The sequence below is a fragment of the Oncorhynchus mykiss genome, chromosome 4 (assembly GCF_057628025.1).
Source record: "Oncorhynchus mykiss isolate SJ-2025 chromosome 4, ASM5762802v1, whole genome shotgun sequence".
Lineage (NCBI taxonomy): Eukaryota > Metazoa > Chordata > Actinopteri > Salmoniformes > Salmonidae > Oncorhynchus > Oncorhynchus mykiss.
In genome coordinates, this window is record NC_143025.1 from 8,304,702 (window position 1) to 8,324,559 (window position 19,858).

Sequence of the window (19,858 nt, forward strand, 5' to 3'; positions counted from 1 at the left end):
TGTTAAATACCCAGCCATTTTCACACACATACTGCTCATAAGCTTGATTCTGGAACCATTTTGATTCTGGAACCATTTTGATTCTGGAACCATTTTGATTCTGGAATCATTTTGATTCTGGAACCATTTTGATTCTGGAACCATTTTGATTCTGGAACCATTTTGATTCTGGAATCATTTTGATTCTGGAACCATTTTGATTGCTTGGTCATGAAAGTAGTTAACAAATGTGAATGATTCACACGGGTATCTACACTGAACAGAAATATAAATGCAACATGTAAAGTGTTGGTCCCATGTTTTCATGAGCTGAAATAAAAGATCCCAGAAATGTTCCATACGCACAAAAAGCTTATTTCTCTCAATTTGTGTGCACAAATTTGCCATGATAACCCTGACAGGTGTGGCATATCAAGAAGCTGATTAAACAGCATGATTATTACACGTTTGCACCTTGTGCTGAGGACAATAAAAAGTAACTCTAAAATGTGTAGTTTTGTCACACAACACAATTCCACAGATGTCTCAAGTTTTGAGGGAGTGTACAATTGGCATGCTGACTGCAGGAATGTCCACCAGAGCTGTTGCCAGATAATTGAATGTTAATTTCTCTACTTAGCATCCAATGTCGTTTTAGAGAAATTGTCAGTAAGTCCATCCGGCTTCACAACCACAGATCACATCTAACCATGCCAGGCCAGGACCTCCACATCCGGCTTCACAACCACAGATCACATCTAACCACGCCAGCCCAGGACCTTCACATCCGGCTTCACAACCACAGATCACATCTAACCACGCCAGCCCAGGACCTTCACATCCGGCTTCACAACCACAGATCACATCTAACCACGCCAGCCCAGGACCTTCACATCCGGCTTCACAACCACAGATCACATCTAACCACGCCAGCCCAGGACCTTCACATCCGGCTTCACAACCACAGATCACATCTAACCACGCCAGCCCAGGACCTTCACATCCGGCTTCACAACCACAGATCACATCTAACCACGCCAGCCCAGGACCTTCACATCCGGCTTCACAACCACAGATCACATCTAACCACGCCAGCCCAGGACCTTCACATCCGGCTTCACAACCACAGATCACATCTAACCACGCCAGCCCAGGACCTTCACATCCGGCTTCACAACCACAGATCACATCTAACCACGCCAGCCCAGGACCTTCACATCCGGCTTCACAACCACAGATCACATCTAACCACGCCAGCCCAGGACCTTCACATCCGGCTTCACAACCACAGATCACATCTAACCACGCCAGCCCAGGACCTTCACATCCGGCTTCACAACCACAGATCACATCTAACCACGCCAGCCCAGGACCTTCACATCCGGCTTCACAACCACAGATCCCATCTAACCACGCCAGCCCAGGACCTTCACATCCGGCTTCACAACCACAGATCCCATCTAACCACGCCAGCCCAGGACCTTCACATCCGGCTTCTTCACCTGCAGGAACGTCTGAGACAATCCACCCGGAAAGCTGATGAAGCTGTTGATTTGCACAACAGAAGAATTTCTACACAAACTGTCAGAAACCGTCTCAGGGAAGCTCATCTGCGTGCTCGTCGTCCTCATCAGGGTCTTGACCTGATTGCAGTTTGGCGTCGTAACTGACTTCAGTGGGAAAATGCTCACCTCCGATGGCCACTGGCTCGCTGGAGAAGTGTGATCTTCACTGATAAATCCTGGTTTCAACTGTACCGGACACATGGCAGACAGCGTGTATGACGTTGTGTAGGCGAGCGGTTTGCTGATGTCAAAGTTGTGAACAGAGTGCCCCATGGTGGAGGTGGGGTTATGGTGTGGGCAGGCATAAGCTACAGACAACAAATAATATTGCATTTTATCAATGGAAATTTGAACGCACAGAGATACCGTGATGAGATCCTGAAGCCCCATCGACATGCCATTCATCCGCCACCATCACCTCATGTTTCAGCATGATAATGCACGGCTCCATGTCACAATGGTCCGTACACAATTCCTGTAAGCTGAAAATGTCCCAGTTCTTCCATGGTCTGCATACTCACCAGACATGTTACCCATTGAGCATGTTTGGGATGCTCTGGATCGACGCATACGACAGCGTGTTCCAGTTCCCACCAATATCCAGCAACTTCACACAGCCATTGAAGAGGAGTGGGGACAACATTCCACAGACCACAATCAACAGCCTGATCAACTCTATGTGAGGGGGATGTGTAGCGCTGAATGAGGCAAATGGTCACCTCAGATACTGACTGGTTCTCTGATCCACACCCCTTACCCTTATCTTTTGAAGGTATCTGTGACCAACAGATGCATATCTGTATTCCCTGTCGTGAAATCTATAGATTAGGGCCTAATGAATGTATTTAAATTGACAGATTTCCTTATATGAACTGTAACTCAGTAAAATCTTTGAAGTTGTTTCATGTTCCGTGTAATAAGGCCACTACATCTGGTGGAATTCCTCAGGGATCCATTCATGTTGATTTGTTCTCATGCTAAATGGGCAGCATCATGCTAACCAGTAACACGGTAACCCTTCTGTCCTCTGTTAGCCACCATCAACATGAACAACATGAACGATGGCTGGTACGGCGCTCTGAAGGAGACCGTCCAGCAGCAACAGAACCAGTTGGTCTGGGTGTCAGAGGGCAAGGTGAGAGAAACACTCAACTGTAGTTTCAAAGTAAAAAAAAAAAAAAAAAAAACTAAAAACTAAAAGTCACTCATAAATATGATCTTTCCAAAAGCATTGAGCTTTGTTTTTGTTTGAATAACATCTAATCATTTCTGACTCACCTGCTGAAGCAACCCTAAAAATAAAAAACCCTAAAAATAAAAAACCCTAAAAAAAAAAAACATGCGTATTTCTTCCCATCCACCACTTCCTCTTCCTCCTCTTCCTCTCCCCAGGCGGACGGCGCTCCGGACGATGACCTCGACATCCATGATGACCGTCTGTCATATCTGTCAGCCCCGGGCAGTGAGTACTCCATGTACAGCACGGACAGCCGCCACACCTCTGACTATGAGGACACGGACACAGAGGGCGGGGCCTACACTGACCAGGAACTAGACGAGACGCTCAATGACGAGGTCGGTCAGATTTTTTTTTTTTTTTAATATTAGATTATTTTATTTCTGAAATAGATATTTGATTCATGTTCGCAGTCAAAAAGGCTGAATTATGCAGAATACAGTTACATTAAGACACATGCTCGTCAAACATCTCATGTCATGTTGAAACAGGAAACGGCCTTTCCCAAACTGTTGCCACAAAACACAGAATCATCTAGAATGTTATTGTATGCTGTAGCGTTAAGATTTCCCTTTACTGGAACTTAAGGGGCCTAGCCCCAACCATGAAAAACAGCCCCAGACCATTATTTCTCCTCCACCAAACATTACAGTTGACACTATGCATTCGGGCAGGTAGCGTTCTCCTGGCCAAACCCAGTCTGTCGGACTGCCAGATGGTGAAGCGTGATTCATCACTACAGAGAATGCGTTTCCACTGCTCCAGAGTCCAATAGCGACGAGCTTTACACCACTCGATCCGACGCTTGGCATTGCGCATGGCGATCTTAGGCTTGTGTGCGGCTGCTCGGCCATGGAAACCCATTTCATGAAGTTACCGATGAACAGTTATTGTGCTGACGTTGCTTCCGTAGGGAGTGTTGAAACCGAGGACAGATCATTTTTATGAGCTATGCGCTTCAGCGCTCGACTGTCCCATTCTGTGAGCTTGTGTGGTCTACCACTTCGCGGATGAGTTGTTGTTGCTCCTAGACGTTTCCAGTTCACAATAACAGCACTTACAGTTGACCAGGGCAGCGCTGATAATTTGACGAACTCACTTGTTGGAAAGGTGGCATCCTATGACGGTGTAAGTCACGGAGCTCTTCAGTAAGGACATTTCACTGCCAATGTTTGTCTATGGAGATTGCATGGCTGTGTTAGCTTAATCCACTCATTTGAAGGGGTGTCCACATACTTTTGTATATATAGTGTACCTCATACAAGTTTTAAAAAGGTCTCAGTTTGTTGTAACTCCAGTCTCTAAATCCCATTAGGTTGGTCTGCCCACGGAGCCAGCCATCACCCGCTCCTCAGAGCCAGTCAGAGAGGACCCGCCCGTCATCCAGGACCCCTCGTCTGGTGGTTACTCTGGATACCAGCACGTTTCTGTGACGCCGTCCGACCCGGTCAACTGCATCGACCCGTCCGGTTTCAAGATGTCCGCCGCTCCTCAGCAGGTAGGAGAGGGAGGGAGGGGAAAAAAGAGAGAGGGAAGGGAGGGAGGGAGTGAAGAAAAGAGGGAGGGAGGGGGGGAGGGAGGGAGGGAGGGGAGGGGGGGAGGGAGGGGAGGGAGGGGAGGGAGGGAGGGGAGGGAGGGAGAGAGTGAGTGAAGAAAAGAGGGAGGGAGGGAGGGAAGGAGGGAGGGAGGGAGTGAGGGAGGGGAGGGGAGGGAGGGAGGGAGGGAGGGAGGGAGGGGAGGGAGTGAAGAAAAGAGGGAGGGAGGGGAGGGAGGGAGGGAGTGAAGAAAAGAGGGAGGGAAGGAGGGAAGAAGGGAGGGAGGGAGGGAAGAAAAGAGGGAGGGAGGGAAGGGAGTGGAGGGAGGGAAGAGAGCAGGTATAGCAGTAGATGCCTTTCTGTGGGTAAAACGGGCAGAAATGACATGTGATTTGTTCTTCAGAGTGATGTTTGTGCCGCTTGTAAACAATACAAATGTGTTTGTTCCTTCACTAACCCTTTATATGCTTTAGTATACACGAGGAATGTGTGTTGTAAAGCCATCTGTTGTCACCACGCTGTTGCAAATACGCTGTATACCGGTTTCTGGCAGGTGTCAAAATGATTCCAGGAGGAGGAACATAGAGAGAAGGTTACTACGGAGACGGAGAGAGAAACTGCTGTAGTTTGTGGAGTGTTTCTGTGTTCTTCCTCTTGGCAGCCTGTTGCAATAAAATGTCTCTTAACGATACTTCACAGCAAGACGATGCTGCTCTGGCTATTCCTTCCTCTCTGCTGCCTGCGGCGGTGGCGCCCCCTGCTGTTGAGACTGAGTCACAGCAGCCTGTGTTGCAGCTAGAGGGTATGACCCCTGACCTGGAGGAGGAGACTCCGGTTGCAGCTCCTCAGGCTGCAGACACACTCCTTAGCAGCCCCAGTCCCGCCCCTACTGAGCTAGCCCCGCCCCCAACACCACCATCACTCGAACCCCAACACCTGTCTCAATCGCCGCTCGGCCCTGGTCCTGAACCCAAGGTACTCACCTACCTACCACCACCACCACCCCAGCACCTACCTGCTACCTCACTAGAACACCTGGGCACCTGGACCGGGCCTGGGCCAGTCACGCCCTTAACTGCCCCGCCCGGTTCTCTGCCCCGCCCGTCTGCCCCGCCCCCCCCAGCCTGCTGTTCTGTTTGAACTTGCCTGTCTTTTTCTTCGCACACGCTTCTTTCTCCTCTGACTGGCTCTCTGTCTGCATGCCCCGCCCACGCTGTGTGACCACTGACCTTTGACCAGTCAGAAAGCAATAATCTAGCCAATCGGCGTGTTTGAGGGGAGGAGTTTGGAGCAAGGCGACAATGGAGACGCAGAATTGCCTATTTTGTCGCTTAGTTATCAGTGATTGTGCAGAATATAGTCAATCTCAAACACACACCATGTGTGACTAAGTCAGTACACATGCACCAATCACAGTGGGCTGGTAGTCGTGGGTGGGTGGGGGGGGGCTGTCCGGTCCTAGGTGGGAAAATCTGAAACTGCACCCCATTCCCTATTTAGTACGCTACTTTTGGCCAGAGCCGCCCAGGTTCTGGACAAAAGTAGTGCATTGTATAGGGAATAGGATGCGTTACATTTGGGAGTCTAACGATGTGACCAGGATAAGAAGAACCAGCAGTACCGGTTACTGTCGTCTCCTCTTCTTCCTTCTGCATGTTTTGGGTTCCTTTCTGCTTCTCTACTTATTTAACTTCTCTGACTGACTGACTCTTAGTCAAATATACCTGCAGAGGCACATGTAGGTGTACTGTATGTTGTAATGCTAGTGTGTAGTAGACTGTCGTTGCATAAGATGCTAAAACTGAATGTTGGTTGCATGATAAACTATGCTAACCTGCAGACAGTATTCTTGGTATTTACTAGTCTCTGTCAAAAAAAGCAGTTGACTCTCCCTATGGAAAAAAAAAACCAACCTAAAACTTGTATTTTAAAACTGCATAAATGTACTTCTTCCGTTGTAGTATTGACTCGTGTAGAAGTTTTAACAGCTTCTTCCATAGGAAGTAACTGTCTGTTACGAGATGTGCTGTCTAAAGGCTACATATCACCTGTTTTTGAAATGAAGCCGTTCAGAAGAAGAAGGGAAAAAAAACGCTATTGACAACATAATCGGAAAACGTGATTTGGTGATCAGGAGGGATTTGGACATTTTTGAGTCATTTCTCGAAAGGCTTCTTGTCAAATATACATTCAGTTCTGATTAGGAATAATTGATAAGAGAATTGCTTGTGTACTTGCACTTTGACTTGATGTTTGTGTCATGTATTGTTATTAGTTACTATTGATCTGTGCTCAGTCCTTATCGTCAGGTTTCAGGTGAACCTCTCTTTAATAATTCATTCCTCTCTGACTCGATTTTTGGGGGGATTTATTTTGTAGTTTCTGTCATTTCCTCTACTTTTATTTTTGTAATTTAAAAAAATATATATTATTATTTGTTCAAAACTGTTTGAAAATTATAGTTCTCCAATCAGGTTTACACGTTTTCAACTTAATTTGCCATCTATAATTAATTGATACATCAGAAATCTTATTCACCCAAGCTCTGACCAGGTAGTTTACTACTATAGATAGTTCAGTAGATACCAAGCTCTGACCAGGTAGTTCACTACTATAGTTCAGTAGATACCAAGCTTTGACCAGGTAGTTCACTAATATAGTTCAGTAGATACCAAGCTCTGACCAGGTAGTTCACTACTGTAGTTCAGTAGATACCAAGCTCTGACCAGGTAGTTCACTACTATAGTTCAGTAGATACCAAGCTCTGACCAGGTAGTTCACTACTATAGTTCAGTAGATACCAAGCTCTGACCGGGTAGTTTACTCCTAAAGATAGTTCAGTAGTTACCAAGCTCTGACCAGGTAGTTTACTACTATAGTTCAGTAGATACCAAGCTCTGACCGGGTAGTTCACTACTGTAGTTCAGTAGATACCAAGCTCTGACCAGGTAGTTTACTACTATAGTTCAGTAGGTACCAAGCTCTGACCAGGTAGTTCACTACTGTAGATAGTTCAGTACGGTAGATACCAAGCTCTGACCAGGTAGTTTACTACTGTAGTTCAGTAGATACCAAGCTCTGACCAGGTAGTTTACTACTATAGTTCAGTAGATACCAAGCTCTGACCAGGTAGTTCACTACTGTAGTTCAGTAGATACCAAGCTCTGACCAGGTAGTTCACTACTGTAGTTCAGTAGATACCAAGCTCTGACCAGGTAGTTTACTACTATAGTTCAGTAGGTACCAAGCTCTGACCAGGTAGTTCACTACTATAGTTCAGTAGATACCAAGCTCTGACCAGGTAGTTCACTACTGTAGTTCAGTAGATACCAAGCTCTGACCAGGTAGTTCACTACTGTAGTTCAGTAGATACCAAGCTCTGACCAGGTAGTTTACTACTATAGTTCAGTAGGTACCAAGCTCTGACCAGGTAGTTCACTACTGTAGATAGTTCAGTACGGTAGATACCAAGCTCTGACCAGGTAGTTCACTACTATAGTTCAGTAGGTACCAAGCTCTGACCAGGTAGTTTACTACTATAGTTCAGTAGGTACCAAGCTCTGACCAGGTAGTTTACTACTATAGTTCAGTAGATACCAAGCTCTGACCAGGTAGTTCACTACTATAGATAGTTCAGTAGATACCAAGCTCTGACCAGGTAGTTCACTACTGTAGTTCAGTAGATACCAAGCTCTGACCAGGTAGTTCACTACTATAGATAGTTCAGTAGATACCAAGCTCTGACCAGGTAGTTCACTACTATAGTTCAGTAGATACCAAGCTCTGACCAGGTAGTTCACTACTATAGTTCAGTAGATACCAAGCTCTGACCAGGTAGTTCACTACTATAGATAGTTTGGTAGATACCAAGCTCTGACCAGGTAGTTCACTACAATAGTTCAGTAGATACCAAGCTCTGACCAGGTAGTTCACTACTGTAGTTCAGTAGATACCAAGCTCTGACCAGGTAGTTTACTACTATAGTTCAGTAGATACCAAGCTCTGACCAGGTAGTTCACTACTATAGTTCAGTAGATACCAAGCTCTGACCAGGTAGTTCACTACTATAGTTCAGTAGATACCAAGCTCTGACCAGGTAGTTTACTCCTAAAGATAGTTCAGTAGTTACCAAGCTCTGACCAGGTAGTTCACTACTATAGTTCAGTAGATACCAAGCTCTGACCAGGTAGTTCACTACTATAGATAGTTTGGTAGATACCAAGCTCTGATGTCTGTCTTGGATGTCTCTCCCCTGCAGATGTACAAGAAGGATCTGTACAGTCTGGAGGAACCAGTGAGAGTGAACCACGGCGGCATGAAGTCGTCTCTGAGCTACACCCACCAGCCCTACCAGGACAAACAGCCATACCGCCAGTACGACCACTCGCCTTACGGCTACTGTAGTGACAGGGGGGGCTACGCCGAACCAAAGCCTCACCAGGGGAACTTTGACTCTCACCTGCACTACGACAACCGTGTGCCTCAAAACTACGATGATGGCCGGTGGCCCCCCTACGACCAGCAGACCTCTTCTCCCCAGCCCCCGGGGTACCAGCCTGGCCCGGTCCACCAGCAGGGCTACCCTCCCAGGGGGACCACCCCCTATGAGGACGGCCCCGTCAGGGACTACAGCCCCCCCCAGCCACGCTACGATAAGGCCCCGGCGGGGATGCAGGGCTACGACGGCAAGCCTCGTCACGGTAAACCTCCGGGGCCAATGCGGTATGATGAACCGTCTCTCCCGCCCTCGGCTGGCCCTTACGACGCCTGCTCTCCCTACGAGGCCGAGCCCCCCCACGGCTACTGCCTCAGCTCTCCCCGCTCCCCGGAACCCCCCAAGCAGTATTACGGAGACTCTGCTCCTGGCCGGAGACCCTCCTATAACCCGGTGCCTCCCAGTCGGGGCGGTGGCTACAACCGTGAACCTCTAATGACCTCTGACCCACCCCTTCCCCCTCACAAACCTGAGCCCTTGGCCTCTCCGGGAGAGATGGGGGTAAACGCGGGGTCCAAACCCCTCCCTCCACCGCCCCGGGGGGAGGAGGAAAAGGACGACCCAGCCATGAAGCCCCAGTCGGTGCTCAACAGGGTCAAGATGTTTGAGAATAAGAGGTCAGTGTCTGTGGACCGGGCCAAGGAGGCTGGCGACTCCACCGTGATGAGGGTACGTCTCTTATACCACGACACGGCCAAACACCTAGAACGCATGCTTGTAATGGATGTCTTGGGGGTCTCAGCCTGGGGTACTAGTAGCCCTGGTAGTTATAATGGATGTCTGGGGGGGTCTCAGCCTGGGGTACTAGTAGCCCTGGTAGTTATAATGGATGCCTGGGTGGTCTCAGCCTGGGGTACTAGTAGCCCTGGTAGTTATAATGGATGTCTGGGGGGGGTCTCAGCCTGGGGTACTAGTAGCCCTGGTAGTTATAATGGATGTCTGGGGGGGTCTCAGCCTGGGGTACTAGTAGCCCTGGTAGTTATAATGGATGTCTGGGGGGGGTCTCAGCCTGGGGTACTAGTAGCCCTGGTAGTTATAATGGATGCCTGGGTGGTCTCAGCCTGGGGTACTAGTAGCCCTGGTAGTTATAATGGATGTCTGGGGGGTCTCAGCCTGGGGTAGTAGTAGCCCTGGTAGTTAGAATGGATGTCTGGGTGGTCTCAGCCTGGGGTACTAGTAGCCCTGGTAGTTTTAATGGATGTCTGGGAGGTCTCAGCCTAGGGTACTAGTAGCCCTGGTAGTTATAATGGATGTCTGGGTGGTCTCAGCCTGGGGTACTAGTAGCCCTGGTAGTTATAATGGATGTCTGGGGGGGTCTCAGCCTGGGGTACTAGTAGCCCTGGTAGTTATAATGGATGTCTGGGTGGTCTCAGCCTGGGGTACTAGTAGCCCTGGTAGTTATAATGGATGTCTGGGTGGTCTCAGCCTGGGGTACTAGTAGCCCTGGTAGTTATAATGGATGTCTGGGGGTACTTGGCCTATATATAACTGGTGTGAAATTGCTAGCTAGTTAGCGGTGCAATCTGTGACGTCACTCACTCTGAGACATTGAAGTAGTTTCCCTTGCCCTGTCAGGGCCGCGGCTTTTGTGGAGCAATAGGTAACGAATCTTTGTGGGAGGCAATTGTTGATGTGTTCAGACGGTCCCTGGTTCAACTCCAGGTTGGGGGGCAAGGGGAGGAAGCAACACATCCAGAGGGGGAGGGGGGTGGTGTACTTGGAAAGAATATAAAGCAGGCAAATGGGGGTTCTTCTGACAGAGTAACGTGTGATTGGGGCAACAAACCACTGATGAATGTGATACCAGGATAACATGTGAGGTTGTGTAGTTGGTTCCCCACTATAAGGCCAAGCTGTCAAGTCAAAATGGGATATATAGTACAAATGAATGAAAACAAAACATTTTTGTTTATTGATCTTAATTGAATGTTGGCTGACGGGGCATGAATTTAGCACTGCGATTACAGTTTGAAGAAGATACATTGTAGAACCGAGCGGTGCTTCTGACTACAACTTGACCTGATAGTGGACGACCTGGGGTAGTCAGTCGTACGTTATTCTGTTTCAACCTCCCTGTGGTCTGTCTGGTGTTCCAGCCTGCGGACCTGCCCAGACCTATGACTGCACCTGGTCCTGTCCCCAAAGCCAACTCCCTCAGCAACCTGGAGCAGGAGAAACCTACGTACAGGTGTGTGTATATACACACACACAGCACAGCACTCTGCTCTGGTGCTCATAACACCAGGGTTATGGGTTCAACCCCCAGAAATGATCACATACTATCCTGGAAGTCATGTTGGATCAGACTTGTGGTATATACTAAATATATATAAAGAGGCAGTGGTGAGAAAATCCACCTAGTCCGTTTATCACTGTCAACCCCAGAGCTCCACCTAGTGGACATGCTAGACAGTGCAGCTACCAGGATGCATCAGGAAAACAGAATGCTGAACATGGTGCTGTAATGTGAAGACCATCTTTCTCTCTCCTGTATTGATCGGTACAGTGACCTGTCTCTCTCCTGTATTGATCGGTACAGTGACCTGTCTCTCTCTCCTGTATTGATCGGTACAGTGACCTGTCTCTCTCTCCTGTATTGATCGGTACAGTGACCTGTCGCTCTCCTGTATTGATCGGTACAGTGACCTGTCTCTCTCCTGTATTGATCGGTACAGTGACCTGTGTCTCTCTCCTGTATTGATCGGTACAGTGACCTGTCTCTCTCTCCTGTATTGATTGGTACAGTGACCTGTCTCTCCTGTATTGATCAGTACAGTGACCTGTCTGTCTCTCCTGTATTGATCGGTACAGTGACCTGTCTGTGACCTGTCTGTCTTTCCTGTATTGATCGGTACAGTGACCTGTCTGTCTCTCCTGTATTGATCGGTACAGTGACCTGTCTGTCTCTCCTGTATTGATCGGTACAGTGACCTGTCTGTCTCTCCTGTATTGATCGGTACAGTGACCTGTCTCTCTCTTCCTCTTGTGTTTATCCATGTTTGTACTCTTGCTATTACTGTGTGGATCTGTGCTGTCTGTCTCTGTCTGTCTGTCTGTATGCCCCTCTGACTGTCTGTCCATCTGTCTCACTGTCTGTCGCTTGCTCTACTTTCTCCTGTGTGGATCTGTTGAGCTCTCTAACTGGTTATCCTGTCTCTACTCTGTGGAATGGATTTGTAAGTGTATCAGGGTTGGGGTCAATTCCATTTCAAGTTTTTATTTATTTATTGCAAATTGGAATTTGGTTTACTTTCTGAATTGACTGGAATTGAAATGTAATTGACCCCAACGTTTATCTGTGCTGCTCTCTGACTGTCCCTCGCTCCCTCCCCCTCAGAGCCCCCGAGCCCCAGAATGCCCCTGGGTCTAAGCCCCTGAATGACGTGGCCCACTCCTCCAACCATTACGATGCTGACGAGGATGAGGAGTATTACAGGAAGCAGCTGTCCTACTTTGACCGCCGCAGCTTCGACAGCAAGACCATGAACCCCACCCCCGGGATCAACCGCTTCCCACCACAGACCCAGCTAGCTTACCCTTACAACAGGTAAACTACCCATAACCCCTACAACAGGTACACTACACTACCCATAACCCCTACAACAGGTACACTACACTACCCATAACCCCTACAACAGGTACACTACACTACCCATAACCCTTACAACAGGTACACTACCCATAACCCCTACAACAGGTACACTACACTACCCATAACCCCTACAACAGGTACACTACACTACCCATAACCCTTACAACAGGTACACTACACTACCCATAACCCCTACAACAGGTACACTACACTACCCATAACCCTTACAACAGGTACACTACCCATAACCCCTACAACAGGTAAACTACACTACCCATAACCCCTACCACAGGTACACTACACTACCCATAACCCTTACAACAGGTACACTACCCATAACCCCTACAACAGGTAAACTACACTACCCATAACCCCTACCACAGGTACACTACACTACCCATAACCCTTACAACAGGTACACTACCCATAACCCCTACAACAGGTAAACTACACTACCCATAACCACTACAACAGGTACACTACACTACCCATAACCACTACAACAGGTACACTACACTACCCATAACCCTTACAACAGGTACACTACCCATAACCCCTACAACAGGTACACTACACTACCCATAACCCCTACAACAGGTACACTACACTACCCATAACCCTTACAACAGGTAAACTACCCATAACCCCTACAACAGGTACACTGCACTACCCATAACCCCTACAACAGGTACACTACACTACCCATAACCCTTATAACAGGTACACTACACTACCCATAACCCTTATAACAGGTACACTACACTACCCATAACCCCTACAACAGGTACACTACACTACCCATAACCCTTATAACAGGTACACTACACTACCCATAACCCCTACAACAGGTACACTACACTTCCCATAACCCTTACAACAGGTAAACTACCCATAACCCCTACAACAGGTACACTACCCATAACCCTTACAACAGGTAAACTACCCATAACCCTTATAACAGGTACACTACACTACCCATAACCCCTACAACAGGTACACTACACTACCCATAACCCTTACAACAGGTACACTACACTACCCATAACCCCTACCACAGGTACACTACACTACCCATAACCCTTACAACAGGTAAACTACCCATAACCCCTACAACAGGTAAACTACACTACCCATAACCCCTACAACAGGTAAACTACACTACCCATAACCCTTATAACATGTACACTACACTACCCATAACCCCTACAACAGGTAAACTACACTACCCATAACCCTTATAACAGGTACACAACACTACCCATAACCCCTACAACAGGTACACTACACTACCCATAACCGTTACAACATGTACACTACCCATAACCCCTACAACAGGTAAACTACACTACCCATAACCCCTACCACAGGTACACTACACTTCCCATAACCCTTACAACAGGTACACTACCCATAACCCCTACAACAGGTAAACTGCACTACCCATAACCCCTACAACAGGTAAACTACACTACCCATAACCCCTACCACAGGTACACTACACTTCCCATAACCCTTACAACAGGTACACTACCCATAACCCCTACCACAGGTACACTACACTACCCATAACCCCTACAACAGGTACACTACACTACCCATACAAGAAGGTAAACTACCCATAACCCCTACAACAGGTAAACTACACTACCCATAACCCCTACAACAGGTAAACTACACTACCCATAAACCCTACAACACGACCCAGCCCCAAGGCACATGTGTACTGTAGATCTGAGAGGGGAAGTACAATCAATATGGCCAGAGATCAGGCTGACTGTCAGCATTTTGAGGGGATCATGTCCTGAGGCAGAACTGCTAATCTTCATCGCATAATGAGTTATTGGAGATTCAAGGTGACACTGATTAGTAGATTCAATGATTCTTCACAATTCCACTGCAATGATCTTAAACACCTTCTGTCGTATCTGTGTTTTAGGGCAGAGTCTGTGGAGAAGGTGAGTCCGGTAGAGAAGAGGTACGAGCCCCTCCCCCAGATCAGTCCTGTGTCCCAGTACGGACCCCCCAGCCCTGCCGTACCACCCAACAGCCTGCCCAAACTCACCACCAATGATGGTAACGAACCATGATAATGTCATGTAGCCTTTTTAATCCAGCAAAGTACTGACAATTCACTTGTGATTTTCTGGTGGCTACTAAAAGCATCTCTACCATGTGATAGACTTGTGGCTGTATAGACGTGTAAAGGCTGAATCTAGGCTGCATCACGGTGGTCACATCCCTTCCCCTCTCTCTCTAGTGAACTCACATCCCTCTCTCTCTAGTGAACTCACATCCCACCCCTCTCTCTCTAGTGAACTCACATCCCTTCCCCTCTCTCTCTAGTGAACTCACATCCCTTCCCCTCTCTCTCTAGTGAACTCACATCCCTTCCCCTCTCTCTAGTGAACTCACATCCCTTCCCCTCTCTCTAGTGAACTCACATCCCTCTCTCTAGTGAACTCACATCCCTTCCCCTCTCTCTAGTGAACTCACATCCCTCTCTCTAGTGAACTCACATCCCTCTCTCTCTAGTGAACTCACATCCCTCTCTCTCTAGTGAACTCACATCCCTCTCTCTCTAGTGAACTCACATTCCTTCCCCTCTCTCTCTAGTGAACTCACATCCCTCTCTCTCTAGTGAACTCACATTCCTTCCCCTCTCTCTCTAGTGAACTCACAGCCCGACAATCTCCTCAGCGCCTCTCCCAAACACGATCTCTCCGGCCTTCGCCCCTCTACCCTCCAGGATCTCCCCTCCCAGCCCTACCTGGCCCAGAGGTCCCCAGTGGGGGTCAACGGCACCGACGCACCCCCCAAAACCCCTGGAACCACCCCCACCCCACAAAGCTACAACCGATATGTCCCTAAGCCTTACACCTCCTCGGCCCGGCCCTTCGAGAGGAAGTTTGAGAGCCCCAAGTTCAACCACAACCTCCTCCCCAACGACCTCCTGATCAGTAGCAGCAACCCCAAACCCAGTGTGGTCAACAACAACAGCAGGACCAAGCCGCCGCTGTCTCCTCAGGCCCTGGACCACGACAGTGGACTGGACACGTTCACACGCACCATGGACAACAGGGGGCCCAAGTACCAGCAGCACAACAACTTAGTCAACAATGCTGTTCCCAAGGCCATACCTGTCAGGTAAGGATATGGAGGGGCTCAAAACCCTGGTCAGGTGACTTAACGGTTATCCCAAGAGTTCCGAACCTCTTGACAAGGTGTTTGTTTGGCAAGGTTGTTCCAATATGGTCATTTAGCAGATACCTCGTTGTTATGCCTCTAGCCCCAGCCTCCCGACACCCACAAACGGTACATACAGTATTAATTAAATCACTGGAACATCCGCAACATCATACAGGCACTGGCCATATTTACTGATGTACTAAATCATGGTTCTGACCTTGTCGTGACCTCTGTGACTGTTACTCTGCTTCTGTGGTGGAGGACTCCTTTAGCTCCGCCTACAGCTCTGCCTTTAGCTCCGCCTCTCTTCCCCATACATCAAAACACTCATTACCTGTCTTGAATGTCATATACAAGCAATGGCAATAATTATACATCTGAGGAAGCATGTTTATGACCCTGTAGGGTTATGTAGAGGCCTGGTTATGTAGCATGGTTATGTAGGGGCCTGGTTATGTAGGGACCTGGTTATGTAGCAGGGTTATGTAGGGACCTGGTTATGTAGCAGGGTTATGTAGAGGCCTGGTTATGTAGGAACCTGGTTATGTAGGGGCCTGGTTATGTAGCGGCCTGGTTATGTAGCAGGGTTATGTAGGGATCTGGTTATGGAGCAGGGTTATGTAGTGGCCTGGTTATGTAGGGACCTGGTTATGTAGCAGGGTTATGTAGGGACCTGGTTATGTAGCAGGGTTATGTAGGGACCTGGTTATGTAGCAGGGTTATGTTGGGACCTGGTTATGTAGCAGGGTTATGTTGGGACCTGGTTATGTTGCAGGGTTATGTAGGGGCCTGGTTATGTAGCAGGGTTATGTAGGGGCCTGATTATGTAGGGGCCTGGTTATGTAGCAGGTTTATGTAGGGGCCTGGTTATGTAAGGACCTGGTTATTTAGCAGGGTTATGTAGGGACCTGGTTATGTAGCAGGGTTATGTAGGGACCTGGTTATGTAGCAGGGTTATGTAGCAGGGTTATGTAGGGACCTGGTTATGTAGCAGGGTTATGTAGCAGGGTTATGTAGGGACCTGGTTATGTAGCCTGCTGTTGGCATGACTCACTGTTCAGCCTCTACCTTCTCCCCCCTCTAGATCAGCCCCTCCCCCTTTCACATCTCTACCCCAGTGTTTTATATAGTATAGATAGTAACTAACTCTTTCTACCCCAGTGTTCTATACAGTATAGATAGTAACTAACTCTCTACCCCAGTGTTCTATCCAGTATAGATAGTAACTAACTCTCTACCCCAGTGTTCTATACAGTATATAGATAGTAACTAACTCTACCCCAGTGTTCTATACAGTATAGATAGTAACTCTCTACCCCAGTGTTCTATACAGTATACATAATAACTAACTCTCTACCCCAGTGTTCTATAGATAATAACTAACTCTACCCCAGTGTTCTATAGATAATAACTAACTCTCTACCCCAGTGTTCTATACAGTATAGATAGTAACTACCTCTCTACCCCAGTGTTCTATCCAGTATAGATAGTAACTAACTCTCTCTACCCCAGGGTTCTATACAGTATAGATAGTAACTAACTCTCTCTACCCCAGTGTTCTATAAATAATAACTAACTCTCTACCCCAGTGTTCTATAGATAATAACTAACTCTACCCCAGTGTTCTATACAGTATAGATAGTAACTAACTCTCTACCCCAGTGTTCTATACAGTATAGATAGTAACTAACTCTCTCTACCCCAGTGTTCTATAAATAATAACTAACTCTCTACCCCAGTGTTCTATAGATAATAACTAACTCTACCCCAGTGTTCTATACAGTATAGATAGTAACTAACTCTCTCTACCCCAGTGTTCTATAAATAATAACTAACTCTACCCCAGTGTTCTATAGATAATAACTAACTCTACCCCAGTGTTCTATAGATAGTAACTAACTCTCTACCCCAGTGTTCTATACAGTATAGATAGTAACTAACTCTCTCTACCCCAGTGTTCTATAAATAATAACTAACTCTCTACCCCAGTGTTCTATAGATAATAACTAACTCTACCCCAGTGTTCTATAGATAATTACTAACTCTCTACCCCAGTGTTCTATACAGTATAGATAGTAACTAACTCTCTCTACCCCAGTGTTCTATCCAGTAGAGATAGTAACTAACACTCTACCCCAGTGTTCTATACAGTATAGATAGTAACTAACTCTCTCTACCCCAGTGTTCTATAAATAATAACTCTCTACCCCAGTGTTCTATAGATAATAACTAACTCTACCCCAGTGTTCTATCCAGTATAGATAGTAACTAACTCTCTACCCCAGTGTTCTATACAGTATAGATAGTAACTAACTCTCTCTACCCCAGTGTTCTATAAATAATAACTCTCTACCCCAGTGTTCTATAGATAATAACTAACTCTACCCCAGTGTTCTATAGATAGTAACTAACTCTCTACCCCAGTGTTCTATACAGTATAGATAGTAACTAACTCTCTCTACCCCAGTGTTCTATAAATAATAACTAACTCTCTACCCCAGTGTTCTATAGATAATTACTAACTCTCTACCCCAGTGTTCTATACAGTATAGATAGTAACTAACTCTCTCTACCCCAGTGTTCTATCCAGTAGAGATAGTAACTAACACTCTACCCCAGTGTTCTATACAGTATAGATAGTAACTAACTCTCTCTACCCCAGTGTTCTATAAATAATAACTCTCTACCCCAGTGTTCTATAGATAATAACTAACTCTACCCCAGTGTTCTATCCAGTATAGATAGTAACTAACTCTCTACCCCAGTGTTCTATCCAGTATAGATAGTAACTAACTCTCTACCCCAGTGTTCTATACAGTATATAGATAGTAACTAACTCTACCCCAGTGTTCTATACAGTATAGATAGTAACTAACTCTCTACCCCAGTGTTCTATCCAGTATAGATAGTAACTAACTCTCTACAGTATAGATAGTAACTACCTCTCTACCCCAGTGTTCTATCCAGTATAGATAGTAACTACCTCTCTACCCCAGTGTTCTATCCAGTATAGATAGTAACTCTCTCTACCCCAGTGTTCTATCCAGTATAGATAGTAACTACCTCTCTCTACCCCAGTGTTCTATACAGTATAGATAGTAACTAACTCTCTCTACCCCAGTGTTCTATACAGTATAGATAGTAACTAACTCTCTCTACCCCAGTGTTCTATTCAGTATAGATAGTAACTACCTCTCTACCCCAGTGTTCTATACAGTATATAGATAGTAACTAACAGTCACAACTCTCTCCTCTCTACCCCAGTGTTCTGGAGGATGACGAGGAGGATGAAGGTCACACAGTGGTGGCCACGGCCCGGGGGATCTTCAACTGTAACGGCGGGGTGCTGAGCTCCATCGAGACGGGAGTCAGCATCATCATCCCCCAGGGAGCCATCCCCGACAGCATAGAACAGGAGATCTATTTCAAGGTCTGTCGGGACAACAGCATCCTGCCCCCCCTGGACAAGGAGAAAGGTATGTGTCTAGTGTTTTCTTAATCACTATGCCCACTGGATAGTACATCTTACTCTTGTTGCTCTAGCAGAAGTGCTGCCAACTCAGGACCCTGGAGACAAGGGTCCGATCCTCTTGGTCCATCTCGATCTTCCATCCCTTTCAACTGTCTTCCCCCTTTTCTCAAGATCTGTCTATCTTAAATATGCAAAGGAGAGCAGAATTCCATACTCCTAAAGACAAAATAGAAAAATATATAATTCTTGCCTCTGTCTATTCCATCCAGGAGAGACCCTGCTCAGCCCTCTGGTGATGTGTGGGCCTCACGGTCTTCAGTTCCTGAAGCCGGTGGAACTGCGTCTACCTCACTGTGCGTCTATGACCCCAGATGGTTGGTCTTTTGCTCTAAAATCCTCCGACTCCTCGTCGGGTACGCTGTCCTCTCTATCTGTCCTTTTGGGGGGTTGAGTCGGGGCTTCAAATGGCTTGTGATTGGTTGGGGGGTTGGGTCGGGGCTTCGGGTGGCCTGTGTGATTGGTTGGGGGTTGGGTCGGGGCTTCGGGTGGCCTGTGTGATTGGTTGGTGTTGTGATTGAGGAGGGGTCACCATAGAGTTGGATAAGAGTACATTTGATAAGGGTGTGATTCCAACTCTATGGGTGTTGCTGGGGAGCGAATTTCCAGTCAAGTAAATGGAAATTCTAAGTCAATAATTTAAAAAAAATGTTTTTAATGATTTCTCAATAAACCCGAGAATGAGAAGCTCTTTAATTCCAATATTTAAAAAAAACAATTGAAATGGATTTGACCCCAAC

General features: G+C 47.0%; 1 protein-coding gene across 21 annotated transcripts in view; it reads left to right on the forward strand.

The window, feature by feature from the left end:
* LOC110522713 (tight junction protein 1) overlaps positions 1-19,858 on the forward strand; it is a 179,497-nt gene that overhangs the window by 154,559 nt on the left and 5,080 nt on the right. For 5 of the 21 annotated variants that reach the window (XM_090231031.1, XM_090231032.1, XM_090231041.1 and 2 more), the window contains 10 exons: positions 2,579-2,679; positions 2,937-3,119; positions 4,097-4,279; positions 8,575-9,480; positions 10,908-10,999; positions 12,149-12,358; positions 14,340-14,476; positions 15,073-15,547; positions 18,854-19,065; positions 19,331-19,474. In XM_090231031.1, coding sequence (XP_090087157.1) covers positions 2,579-2,679; positions 2,937-3,119; positions 4,097-4,279; positions 8,575-9,480; positions 10,908-10,999; positions 12,149-12,358; positions 14,340-14,476; positions 15,073-15,547; positions 18,854-19,065; positions 19,331-19,474 — 2,643 coding nt within the window. Of the gene's footprint in view, positions 1-2,578; positions 2,680-2,936; positions 3,120-4,096; positions 4,280-5,015; positions 5,292-8,574; positions 9,481-10,907; positions 11,000-12,148; positions 12,359-14,339; positions 14,477-15,072; positions 15,548-18,853; positions 19,066-19,330; positions 19,475-19,858 lie in introns of all 21 variants that reach the window. The other 16 variants (XM_036969348.2, XM_036969349.2, XM_090231036.1 and 13 more) reach the window with 5 other exon arrangements.